Genomic DNA, 13,700 nt, shown 5'->3' with positions numbered 1-13,700 from the left:
GTGGCACTTTCTCATTGAAGAGTTTTATTTTGAATTTTCAAATTTTGGCTCCAAAATGTTCAACCTTCTCTCTCTAAATTGAGGTGCTTGGCTCATGAATTATTAAGAACAAACATATGAGTGAATTGTTGTCAAGTTTGCATGTTTTCTCACTCCTTTGTCTAGACTCTCTAGGATAGACACATTGATCTTCTTCTTCACCTTTTTCAAGTGATATGGCCCAACCAATCACTATCCCTACTTCTCATGCAACTTCAAGGAAACCATAGCTTCATTGGAGTCATCCTTGGTCCATCTCCTTCATCAAGCTTCCTCCAACTCCAACAAAAATTCAAGAAATCAAATCGGTCATGAAGGCAACACCATCAGGTATAGTGAACTCTTTATAGAATCGATCATTTGGTTATAAACCTCTAGGAATATATGGTTTGATTATTTGTGTGGTAGTCCATTTGGTGATCATTAGTAATTATATATGTTTAAATAGTTAATTATGATTTTGTTTGTCATTTCTAATTAAGTTGTAAGAGTTTCATGTTCTTTTTATAAGGGTAAGTTATATGACGAAATAGAAGAAAGATGCAACTTAATAGTTTGGGTTGTTGTAAAGTTTATTGTTTAATACAAACATGATGTATCTTAATAGTCATCACATTATGTGATCCTTGAAAATGTCAAAGAGTATATATGTCAATTGAGAAAGAGTCTTAGATTTTCTTCCAATGACTAGAGACCATATTAATGCATGAGTGTCTGTATTTAGAAAGTCACCTTTTAGTACATTGTTTGATGAAAGGTAATGATCATGGTGGGTATAAAGAAGTACTTATCAAGTAAATGAACATATGGATGGTTTAGAGTACTGTCCTGGACTAGGATATTCATAGGCCAAACTTGGAACCATTTGATACCTTCTCAACATCTCCAGTATTAGGTAGTGAATATATATATATATATATATATATATATATATATCTTTTGTGGACTGGAAAAATAACCGATATTCTTGAGAAAAATAATTATGATTGTACATATTTTTAATGAGAAATACTTAACTACCTAATCACTTTCTAGGTAACTTTTGATGTTCATAGTAAATCATCATAAGTGGAATATGAGTCTATAAGTTTGATGAAGTGAAATTAAGTCTTATAGTTGTTGGTCAAATCCTAGGCTTATATTGTTTGTATTGTATTTCAATTTATTAAGATTAAGATTTAAGACTTAAATAGACTATATTACTTTCCATGTTTTTTTCTCATACGTGCCTAGTAAAGAAAAGAACTAGCTCAATAAGAATTGTTTGAAAAATTTAAAAGATCTTCTCTAGAATATTGACTCGTGAACAACTTAGTTTTAATATCATTGAGAGATATTAAATATATTGATAATTTTTTATTCTTATGTAGAACTCTTATCATTGTACATAACTTATGTATTTTTGTAATATACTATGAATAATTATAAAAATGTAAAATGTTAGTTGTGTTGATTAACTTTTTATAAGAAAATATTCAAACTTTAAAAAAAACACAAAAATTGTAAGTTAATTAACAATTATTTATGATAATGACGTGTATTTATATCATATAATTTCATTATACTTGGTAAATGCAAAACGAGAAACTGTTTGATTAAATTTTTGAAATTCAATCATTATTTTATTATCTTTATGAGAACTACACGTCAGATAATATTATTTTATCTACTTTTTGAAATTTTTAATTGATTGCTTAAACTACTCTTAATTTTTATTTTTCTTTGCATGAATTTTGGTTTAGGGTATTTTGAAGAGCCATTTTTCATGATGGAAAATTTATGAGATATTGAAAATGTTTAATTTTCATACATAATAATAATCAGTGTGATACCGAGTCATTATAAATTTTAAAATAATTATTATAAAATTAATATTCTCATTATTTATTTATGATATTTTATTATTCAACTATATTAAAATCATTTTAATATTATATGCGAAGTATATTTAAATTAAGGATAAAAAATTATTTTGGTCTTGAAAGTGTATTGCCTTATTACGTTAGTTTTAAAATTAACAAAATTTCTAAAATTTCTAAATATAATATAATTTATTAATTGTTTTAATCAAGTTCAAACTGAAATAATAGTAGTAACATATAATTATACATCAAAATTAAAATAAATAATAAAGTTTAGTGGCTTAGCTGAAATTATTACAAATTAAAAGAGTTGTTTAAAAAAAGAAAAATAAAAAAAGAGTTGTTTAAAAATGTATTAAATTTTAGGATTATTATGTCAGAAATTTAGATAGTTGTTTAAAAAAAGAATTTTAAAGAGTATATTATATGTTTGGTGAGAAAAGACCCTTTTACACTTAAATTAAATTGTGAAATGAAATGGTTGTTGCGGTAAAGTATAAGTGAAGGCGGAGAAGGGGAAATTGCAGAAAAACAGAGAGAGCAACATGGAAAACGACGACGTTGAAATGCTCGGTTCAGACAGCAACGAAGCTGTATGCAATGCGTTCATTCCATTTGCTTTTGCGTTTCATCTCTGCATCAATTTCCGTTTCAATCAACATTGCTTCACGCATCAATGCCGATTGCATTGCAGGGCTTGGAGTTGGATGGCATGAAGAAGCGCTTGAAGGAAATGGAAGACGAAGCTTCTGCTTTGCGGGAGATGCAGGCCAAGGTCGAGAAGGAAATGGGATCTGTTCAAGGTACCTTCTTTCGTAAATTATTTGTTTTGCTACTTTTTCAAAAGAAAAATTAAATATTCAACTTTTTTATGTTATTTGTGAAATTATATGTATTTGATATAAGTTGGGTTGAATTGGCTGTGTTCTATGTGAGAATTAGCTCTAGTTTGTTTGTTTTGCATTGTTAACATAGATCATAATTCTTCCAATTAGTTAATTTTTAGTTAATTACCTTAAAAAAAATAGGATTCCGTGTGCTGCATGCTTGGTAATGTATACTGTGTCATGCAATTGATTCCTTTGTCGAAGACCGAAGAGTTCACTTAAGAGGTTAAGAAAGGCTCTTTAACATGGTTGTGAATGGCAAGATGTTTTGTTACACTCGCGATAATTGTGTTATAGACTGATGCTAGCTGAAAATTTGTCAAGTTTTGTTTCCAAATATGGAGTTCTGGGTTAATGCATGGATTATTTGATTTTGGGCGATACTTGGGGATGCTTGAGTGCCGTAGTGCTCAAGGCTTCAGCTTTTCTCGTTAAGAGAATGCATAGCAGGATGCAATGCTTGTTGTGAATGAGAGAGGCCTCATTGACAGCCGATCGTCTCCCCACGTGTCTCTTTTATTTGACTTTTTTTCTTAACCTTAAAAGAAAATTGTGAATGTTATTTCTTTTGTCTTTACCTTTGTCTTTTTCCTTCTGATTTATCTTCTTCTCCTTGCATATGGTGTGACCACTGTATTTTCTTAGTGTGCAAGACATTTCATTACAATCGATTCTTGGACTCTTGTTTCTGTTATTGATTCTTATCTCCAAATAGCTCCTGCTCCTGCTGCTTCGAGTCAGAACAATAAAGAGGAAGTAGATTCTCGATCAGTCTTTGTCGGCAATGTGAGCTGTCTCTTCTTCTGTTTACATTTAAATTTTATATTTTGCTTATTTAATTCTTTAATTGACGTGTTTCCTAATATGGGCCGTGTATGCTACTGAAATTAACTTATATATTTTGTCTGTAGTTATTAATTCATAGCAAGGCAACGTGTCTAAGTGTGTTGGCTGCTTTTGGAACAAAATAGATTGTGATTCCTGGAGTCACATGACTTTATGTTGTGTTTGCATTAATTGTTGAGGATTTGGACTTAATCTCGTTACTCTTAATCCTGAGGCTCTATAAAGTCTAGACTCTAGCATTCCATCATTATACATAATTAGGGAACCAATTGAACCTTAATGTTATGAAAAACATATTTCATGGTTTGATATTACACACATGTGTGTGTCTGCATGTGAACGTGACAATGTAAGAATAATAGAATGTGATAGAATAGAACTCCAACATCCATAAGTGGTCTCTCTTTTTTCTGACAGTGAGAATATATTCCCAGCAGCAAGATGAAAATGTCTTTTATCCGAACAGCCATATTGAACAGCATTTGGCATGTTTCTTGCTGTTGTTTACTGTTTTATTTTTAGGTTTTGCTTTTAGTTCAGCATACTGTTTTTTTTAGTTACTGTTTTTGTTGTTTGTGTGTCTGCATCAGTCATAAATAAGTGATATTGAGGGCACCTTGACATGAGGAAATGAAGCAATGCGATGTAGAGGAGATTTTTACTCAGATAAAGAGAAGGAGGGAAAAATTAAAGCAAGTTGTTGATTAGATATAGATATATGTCCATTAAAAGACGGAAGAATATTTGATTTTACTGTTTGATTATTTTGACAAGAGTTGACTAATTTAAGGCTTCTTTGTTGCAAAGATTTTCTATTCAAATCAATGGTGAATCAGCTGGATGCTTACCATGAAGTATCCATGTTAGTTTAATAACTTTAATCCAGATTGCAGATCTAGGATAACAAGATTATGTAGGATGAGTAGACTATTGATGGCATAAAGCTTCTCTGTAGTCTGTATAGAAATTATGATTTTGGAACCTTACAAATTTGATTCTTACGCTAATGCATTTTCTTTTGTTGTATCGTATCATGATTTAGATCCTATGTTTTATCTGGCTTATGTTCAACCTCAACCTTAATCACAACTTTTACTGAATACAGCTCCTTTTAAATCTAATATTTTGGTTTTCCCTTGTATCTCTTATTCGAAGCTCTTGAAGGGCATGGAACAAACCCTAGCAACATGTCTTCTCTTTCACCCGTTATGCTACGATATGTTACCTATAGCCTTTTACTCAAATCCACACCTGCCCGACCAACCTTGATTTGTTACCTATAGCCTCTTACTCAAATCCATACCTGCCCTACCCACCTGACCTTTTTCAATTGGCTTGTCTTTCCATCACTGTTGCTAAGCAACTTGAAGCCCCAAATTTCTCACCTTTATTTAGAACGTGCTTCTTTCAAAATCCTAAGCTGTTCATATTAACCTGTACTGTTGGAGGAATAAATTTTCATCCCATTTTACTGTGCGTGCAACCTTATTTGAAATTAACCTCGGGAAGTCTATTTTTTTTATACACCGATAAAATGATATTGATAGCTTTTCTCAGTCCACTCATAGTTGTTCATCTGGGTCATACAATGGTTTCCTCTTGAACTTTGACTTTCATACTCAGTTCAGATGTTTGTTTTACTCCATGTGATCAAATGTACATGGCCATTTATTGGTCCTTTATGCGTTTTTCTGTGTATGTCTAACTCCAGTTAGTATTGGCTTTAGCTGACTTTTTTTCTCTCTTAATGTATCTTAGCCAAAGTTGTTCATGTTCGTTGCTCGTGTATAATGCGAATGCCTCACTGCTAATTGAAAGATTAATGCATTAGTCTTCACCTACTTAAATCTTGGAAATTTTGAATTTTTAAGTTGCTACTAATTTAAACTTTTAGATGGTGAGAAATTTCTTTTTTTGGTGTTGAATGTGTTTTTGATATTTCAAAGTTTGATTGTGTTTTCAAGTGGTGGTGTCCTAATTGACATATGCCCGACTCCAATCGCAGGTTATGCATTCATCTACAGGTTTCTGGTTTAGTAGTGCTGCAGTTGGAAGTATGTGATAAAAAGATATAATATTTAGCTGGAGAGAAAATTTTGTGAGAAGTTTACAAACTTAAGATTTGAAAACAAATTATGCAACAAAAAAAAAGGGAAGGATTGACAAAATTTAAGAAGCTAAAGCATTAATTGTTTTGGAAGGTGATATTCATGGAGTTGTAGTATGGTGGGCTACCGATTTGGCTCCTCTAAAATGAGGATATGCACTTTAGATGATAAATTGAACTTGTAATTGTTGATTAAAAAAACCAGTGGTCGATAATCGTGATAAAATTAAATACATGTTTAAAAAAATCTAGCTTAATTATGATCTCAATCTGTGATTTCTTTTAATTACTGGTTATTATTATACTTTATCTTCTATATCGCGTTCCCCTCACTTTGGAGGAGTCAAATCCAAAACATCATATTTTGATAGTGAAGAGGAAGGTAGGAAAAAGAAAAAAAAAATACATGTAAAACTAACTACAATTTAGGGTGAAAATACAGGCCCATAGCATAGAAACTTTCAAAGTTTTTGTGGTGGGATGAACAGAAGAATGGATTAGATTGCAGATCGAGAACGTGGATTCCTACTGGTGGGAAGAGGATTTTGTAGCTAAAGGACAGTTCGTGGTATCTCCCATTTTGATAGCAAAGCCAACGGATGCTTTTGGCGGTGCCTAGTGCTCAAAAGTATAATAGGTATTTTTTCTCATGGTGAGGGGTCCTTGACATTTCTATGTTTACTTCCTTGGAATCAAGAGGGAATTTTGAATCAATTTTATTTTTTACTGATATTTTAACTAATTCACCACAAAATCTGAAAGAAAAAGAGGGTTGAGAAGCCAAAAACGGTACGTGAAGTTCCTTTTAGTTCCGTGATAAATTGGTTTCCTTCATATATCTTATTGAGTTAAAATTGATGTTTTGTAGTTTGTAAATTGCATAGTATCCTGGGATATTATGAAGAGAAGAGTGGAGTGGATGACTGACATCAAAATTACAAACCATTTAAATAGGCAATGGGTGTATTATATTGCATGGTTGTTTGTTATAATTATTGATTAGAAATTTGCTTACTAATTTCTAGAACTCTCGATATTATCATAATGCTCTAGTTGCAATGCACAACAGTTTCCATGGACAACCAATAGCAAATTGATTGGCTTTCCGTGTGGCTTTGTCATCAATTAATCTCTTAGGATTGATATTTTCCACAGGTGGACTATTCATGTACTCCAGAAGAAGTGCAGCAGCATTTCCAGTCATGTGGAACCGTAAACCGAGTCACCATCCGAACTGATAAGTTTGGCCAACCAAAGGGCTATGCTTACATAGAGTTTCTTGAAGTGCAGGCTGTTCAAGAAGCTCTGTTGCTGAATGAATCTGAACTACACGGGCGTCAATTGAAGGTTAGAACAAGAGGGTCTTGTTTAAAAAATATCTGCATTTTCGTTTTTAACCTTCCATTCTGTCATGGACGTTTTGCAGGTTACTGCTAAGAGGACCAACATACCAGGGATGAAGCAATATCGTCCTCGCCGGCCTAATCCTTACCAGGGGTTTCGAGGCAGAGCCCCGTATGCACCTCCTTTTGCTTATGCTCCTTTTGGATATGGGTATGTTATTTTCATTTGTTTCCTTTCCATGGGCATTTCATCTTGGACCACAAAAACATCAACCCACGCCAGAAATGAAGGGCGGAGTGGATTGATTTATTTGGGGTGCAGGAAGCTGGTACCCCATTCTAAGTTTTCTATTTTTGCTGTAAATAGTGGACATGTAACACTCATCATCTTTTTATTGCAGAAAAGTTCCAAGGTTTAGAATGGGGATGCGCTATAGCCCCTACTATTGAATGTCTAATTATGCAGAATTAGAAGTATTGTTTAATGGATGGAAGGACATAACCTACTCCTTGTTCTAGTGTCATGGTTGATGTAGGCCATTCAGTATGAGGGAATGGTCCGGCCACCGATTAAGCAGCAAACCTTGTAAGCTTACGATGTATTCCTCTGCATTTTTTTTTATATCTGATATATATTCAAATTTTCTTTGTAAAAGTATCCTTGTTAAAAAAAATGTTAATCTGTGGGGTTTTAAGTTGGGTTTTTTCTTCTCTCAAATTTGTAATGTGTAGGTGCATCTCTCCATTGTTAGTGTAGGCCTCATTTTTCTTTACGAAAATCCAAGCAATAGTTGTTCCTAGTTCTTATTGTTGTCCTAGACTAGCTGTGTCGTGATTGTCAAAAGTCAAAACCTATGATAATTAATAGTCGGCTATGGGAAAACGTTGTCCCGAAGGTCACACTACTTGCATTTTTGTGTACAAGATCATTTCAATTAATTCGTTTTTCATTAAATTGGTTAATTTATTTAGTGACATTAAATTTATTAATAACATATTTTGAGAGAAATAGCTATGTAATCTATTTTAGTACTTTGTGGCTAATTATTTTTTCCAATATCTTCTCATGAAAGGAAGTCTCTATCTTAAGAACTTCAAATTTTTTATTGATTATGGATTAAAAGTTATAAAATTATTAAAGGCAGTTTGGTAAAAAAAAAATACTGGAAATCATTTTGAAAAGATTTCAGTAAAAAGTTCGAGTCATTCTTCACGCAAGTGAAAGGCTAATATGTCCATGCAATTTCTCTTGAGTAACCTTATACTGTGACCCTCTGCACTGAGTATCAGAAGAACTTGCGTGGTTTACACTTCAGATTGCTGTAAATGCCTTCTTAAAGACAGTCAACTAACAATTTGAGTCATACCATGCCTATTTAGCTATTCATTCAAATATTTCCTTGACATGTACGTATAAAACTGCAGTGGCAAACTGTGACGAAAAAGCACTGAAAAATGTGGAAGAACTGAGTCGAGAATACGATGCGTAGAGGCATAGTCCAGTTCAGCTTATGACAGTTATTTTATAGCAGAGGGTAAAATCAAATAACCACGTATCTGTATAAAAGTGTAAATTTTATTATTCAAATTTGTGGCATGAATAAACTAACACACCCATCAGTTCTTATTTAAAGCTGACTTTTGTTGAATGAGAAACTGGTTGGGAAACAGAAAGGGACATAGCGTGTAACTCCACCCATCAGAGTGTTCTGCCCAAGGCCATGCCATTATCAAATTCCTACTTATTTCAAAGGAAGACCATCAATCTTTCACCCTACCTCACCCCAATCTTCACGTTGAGAAGGGTAGAAGCCAATACTTATCAGAAACATAATTGCAAAGAAAAAGGACCCACCAAAACTATCTAAAACAATGACACCCCTGTAGCCTTTTACACACTTTGTGAGATTCACTTCACCCTACCAACATCATCATGACCGATACCTCGCCATAATGGTCTCCCAGGCCCCCAACACCACCACCTTTATTCTCATTTACCCATAAACAAACAAAAACACCAACCCTCTTCTTCCACCGCTTCATTCCTCAACCACCTTATCTTACTTTACCCAAACATATCAATAATTCATAAAAAAAAAAAATCCACTCTCCATCCCTTTTCTTAAAATTACACAAAACAAACTCATCAACCTAACTTCACACACATATAAAATATATCTATATCACATTAATCATATCCCCTTTTTTAATCTTATTCTTCCTTATTCATAATTTACTATTTATACAACATTCCACTTCCTCTATAGTCTTTTAGTAGCACAATTTACACGTAACACTAAACGACAAAAGCAGGCTTAGGCTTAGAATTTAGAAACACACTTCCTCCGATCCTACTCCGTTATCCATTATCCATTATCCATTCTCCATCCCCTGCTTCCGCTCCCATCGACCAATATCAACATCATCCCACGCCACGTCGCACGCTCACACGAGGGTCTTGCATGTCAAACTCTGCGGGTCCCACATCGCTGGCACGAGGTACCTCCTCCCATTCACACCATGCGCATTGTAGCTCGCCCCGGTTACCTTATCCACCAGGACCCGACCCGGATATCCAGGATACGACCCGCTTCCAAAAACCCCCGGGCAAGCCGAAACAGCCTCCAATGGCGCCGTCGGGGGGCCCTGGAAGTAACCGTTATTGAAAGGGTTCGTGACAGTCCCAGCAAGAAGGGTGGCCAAATTAATTATCATTCCGTCAACGCCAACGTCGCCGTTAGGCGCTACTAATGGCGGCGTTTGGGGTCCGTAAATCGGCTGGTGGAAGGGCCACGCGCATTGCCCGGGGCACTGTGTTTCGGAGTTTCCGACCCATATATAAGCGGTGCGGGTAGCGTTTTGGACGCCGCGGGTAGAGCCGTGGGTCCCACAGCGGCTCATGCAGAAACCCTTGACGGCGACGTCTTTACCCGTTAAGACGACCGTTATCGAGTTGAGTTGATTGAACTTGGAGGCGAGCGCGAGCAGGTGTTTTCCCTCGAGGCTTTTCCCGAGCGTGTAAGCCGGGTGCAGAATCTGGCTCCCTACGACCAGCGCAGAGGATCCCCCCTTGTAGTTCTCCGTGGTTTTCCACCACGTGGCAGTGGAGGGAAGCGCCGCGTTAGGCGCTTTGCTTAGCGAGTTTATGAAGTCGACGATTACGGAACGTTGGATCGGGGTGAAGCTGCCGTACCAGATGAGATTGACGGTGATGCGGCCCTTGAGGAGCTGGCCGTTGTGGTACTTGAGCACAAGTGGCTGCTCCTGTACAAGCTCCCCTACAGTTAGTAAGGGGAAGAGGAGCAGCGTGAGCACTGCAGAGAAGGCGATGGCAGCGTTGTAATTAGAAGGCATGTTGTGGATTAGAAGGAAAGTGTGAAGAGAGAGTGTTTGAAATGAATTGACGATGGACACGAGTAAGATAGTGAGACCTATTTATATACCTGATGAGCGGAGACAGCTGTGACCACTGAGGTGTCAACATCCTCATCCTCCACGTGTCCCTTTTTCATTCGCTACTTCTTTCACAGCCTGTCCAAATTTCAACTTCATTATGTTTCTTACCATTTTCCAACCATTTCACACTTCTACTCATCTAAATATTACTTTTCTTTTATTTTTAAATATTGCATCATATCATTTTAATTTTTTATTTTTATTTCGCAATCCCTAGAATGCTTTAGCATGCGTTTCAGCACAATTTAAACCTGGCTAGTTGGGCCCCACCTGCAATTGGAGTGGGGATATGGGCCGTAGGATTTTATTCGACGGTGAGATTGGAGCCATATAATTGGAAGGGTTAGCGTGTGATTCAGTCTGCATCGACTTTGATGAGATTGACGTCAGATGCAGAGTTCCAGGAAGAAAGAGTGTTTCAGTATATTTAATTTATCCGCGCATGCAACTCTTTTCTCTATTCTTCAAATATTTTATTACACAAATCGATGTATGTAAACTAACATTTAATATAGAGTCTTTAAACCTCCAATAAATTATACCTATAAAGAGAAATAAAATTTGTTAATAATATATATCATCGTAAAGAAATTAAATAATTTTAAAATTATATTACCTCATATAACAATTCTAAACTGATATATTTTATTATATATAGCTGCTAAAGTAGCAAATTTTTTTTTCTAATTGTAATGAATTGTTACTCTATTATTACTCTAATAATATTTCTCCTAAAATATCTTAATTCTAATTCATGTCTAACGTTTAGTTACACATACTATCACAATATATATTTGAAGAATAATTTTCAAATATTAGTAATAACCAATGTAATAAATTAATTTTTAAGTTAAATTTGTTTTTTGATATACTTTCATGTAAAATTGATTTTTATTTTTAGTCTAAATTTTAATTTTATTAAATATTTATAATAAGAAAATTATTGAAATAACTTATTTTCAAATTTTTTACATGACAAACTAAATATTTCATGGTTTTGAATATTATAATATTATAATTTAGTTTACCCTGAAAATTAATTTTTTACATAAAAAACAATGATAAATATTCATTTTAATAATTTTTTATTACAAATATTCCATAAGTCTAGGAACTAAAGAAAAAAAATCAATCTACCGTTATAATACATGTATATTGTTTTATACATTAATTCAATTTCAACGGCTTTTTTTTTGGTTTTACAACAATGAAGATGTTATCTCAATCTTTCCTTTACTAGAATGATAGAAAGAATATGTAATTCTTCTAGTTTAAATTATGTTTATGATGATAAACTTTCCTTTTAACTTCAGAGGGTAGTGTGTGAGCAATGGCTAATTAATATTTATACTGCCTAAATTAAAATTAATCTAAAAATAAGCTAATTTAAAATTCATGAAATGACTCGTTTTAATTTTGTTAGATCTACTTACTCAATGGGAAAATAACTGAATTAATTAGATAAATTTTATTTCCGATTATAATAAATCAAATAAAAAATATACTGACTTTTTTCTATTAAACACTTTCATTCGTCCATCTTGATCTATTTGATAAAAATAAAATTTAAATCATCCATTCACATTTTTTATAATACATTACAAAAATTATTAAATAAAAATTAATTATAAATATAAAAATAATAATTAATTATTATATTAAATAAAATAAATATTATTTTAAGGACTAAAAAGTTATTAGTATTTAAATTAATTTCTATTATTGATAAATAGTTTATAAATTAGTATCTAAATAACTACTAATCTTTTAAAAATTATTTATTAATAATAGAAACTAATTTATATACCAATAATTTTTTTAGTCACTATAATAGTATCTAATTTAGTTATTATAACAATTAATTACTTTTTGTCTTTAAAATTGGTTTCTATTTGATGACTTATAAGGATATATTTTGAAAAAATAAATGTTAAAATAGTTTTCAAAAGATAAATTATCTATAAAAAATTCAAAAGTATATTTCTAAATCATTAAAAATATATAAATTTAAGAAATATTTAATTATAAAAAAATTATTCAAATTAATTTTAATACCTTAAAAATTGATAGAAAAATGTATTGGATTTAATTTAATTTATTTTTTATATTTTTTGTAATGGATGAATTATTTATAGATTGACCACATAATGATTGATAAATAGATAGGGTGGCAAGCCATACTTTCTCAAGTAATGATAGAGATTGTCATGTTTCCTCTTTGAGTATTACGTTTGCAAGTGGTTCATCATTTTTTAGGTCTTCCATTCAGAAAAATATTGTAATTTTAAACTAATTTATCTCTAAAAATATTTGAAAAATGTATTTTTGTAATAAAATTTATTCAACAACTTAATAAAATAATAAAAAAATTAAGCAATTTTTTTTTAATGTTATAAAGAAGTTTGAAAAAATCAATTTAACAATTTAAATTTTTCTTTTTATTTCTAAAAAGTTTGTTGTATAAAACTACCAAACAATTTGTTTTTTTTTTCTGAGTTTTTTCAAACTACTCTTGTCTTTATATAGTTTGTTTTTATTTAGAAATATACGTAATTTTACATAAATATAACCTTATTATATATATAGCCTTGAAGATCATCTCACATTACTACTTGTCTCCTTTCTCTTTCTTTCTTTCTTAACCTAAGCAATAATGAACAAAGATGCAAGGTTGAGATAATAATAGGTTGTGAAGGTGAGTGATGTTGAGTTTGAAAAATGGGTATGGGTGTACCTAAGAGCTTTGGAATTTAGGGTTAGGAAGCTCATTAGAAGATACTAAATAGGTCATCTTCTTCAATGATAGTCATGTTTGCCAGCTTTTAGCTCCACACCAACACCATACAAATATGCATGTAGGAGTATCTTTCACGTTATAGACTCAGAATTTTCAAGTTGAGACTTCCACACTCAAACTTAAGAATAAAAAAATTATTTAGTTATATTAATTTATTTTTTTAATTCAGTTTTAAGTCCCTCAAATTTTGATATTTTTAATTGAGTTTTAATTCAAAATTTCGTTCTATTTTTAGTGTTCAAACTTTTTAATCAAGCTTCTACTGTTTAATTTTGTTATCTATTGTCAGTGTTTACTTGTTTTTACTTGAAAAATAAAAAAATAATAATTAAGTTTTAAGTTTTTCATAAATTTTTTTATTCC

At 32.4% G+C, this 13,700-nt stretch overlaps 2 protein-coding genes across 3 annotated transcripts; one reads left to right on the top strand and one right to left on the bottom strand.

The window, feature by feature from the left end:
* Positions 1-2,333: 2,333 nt before the first annotated feature.
* Positions 2,334-8,715, top strand: LOC137811867 (polyadenylate-binding protein 2). Of its 2 annotated transcripts, XR_011081185.2 has the most exons (7): positions 2,334-2,494; positions 2,596-2,704; positions 3,504-3,574; positions 6,897-7,088; positions 7,168-7,295; positions 7,486-7,670; positions 8,510-8,715. XR_011081185.2 is itself a non-coding variant. In XM_068613723.2 (6 exons), exons 1-6 carry the CDS (start codon positions 2,447-2,449, stop codon positions 7,532-7,534), a joined length of 597 nt encoding a protein of 198 aa, XP_068469824.1. In that variant the 5' UTR covers positions 2,334-2,446; the 3' UTR covers positions 7,535-7,777. The 2 variants fall into 2 exon arrangements, 1 of the variants encoding a protein (XP_068469824.1); XM_068613723.2 differs by lacking the exon at positions 8,510-8,715 and having other exon boundaries at positions 7,486-7,777.
* Positions 8,643-10,754, bottom strand: LOC137811866 (protein EXORDIUM-like 2). The gene has a single exon (XM_068613722.1). The coding sequence runs from the start codon at positions 10,436-10,438 to the stop codon at positions 9,530-9,532; it is 909 nt and encodes a 302-aa protein (XP_068469823.1). The 5' UTR covers positions 10,439-10,754; the 3' UTR covers positions 8,643-9,529.
* Between the last annotated feature and the right edge of the window lie 2,946 nt (positions 10,755-13,700).

The sequence above is a fragment of the Phaseolus vulgaris genome, chromosome 2 (assembly GCF_051622355.1).
Source record: "Phaseolus vulgaris cultivar YP4 chromosome 2, ASM5162235v1, whole genome shotgun sequence".
NCBI lineage: Eukaryota > Viridiplantae > Streptophyta > Magnoliopsida > Fabales > Fabaceae > Phaseolus > Phaseolus vulgaris.
This window is presented reverse-complemented; position numbering and strand designations above follow the sequence as displayed.

Coding starts and splice junctions, on each gene's coding strand:
- LOC137811867 (XM_068613723.2), top strand. CDS start 2,447: ATGGAAAACGACGACGTTGAAATGCTCGGTTCAGACAGCAACGAAGCT. Junction 7,089..7,167: donor TACACGGGCGTCAATTGAAG/GTTAGAACAAGA, acceptor GACGTTTTGCAG/GTTACTGCTAAGAGGACCAA. Junction 7,296..7,485: donor TATGCTCCTTTTGGATATGG/GTATGTTATTTT, acceptor TTTTTATTGCAG/AAAAGTTCCAAGGTTTAGAA.
- LOC137811866 (XM_068613722.1), bottom strand. CDS start 10,438: ATGCCTTCTAATTACAACGCTGCCATCGCCTTCTCTGCAGTGCTCACG.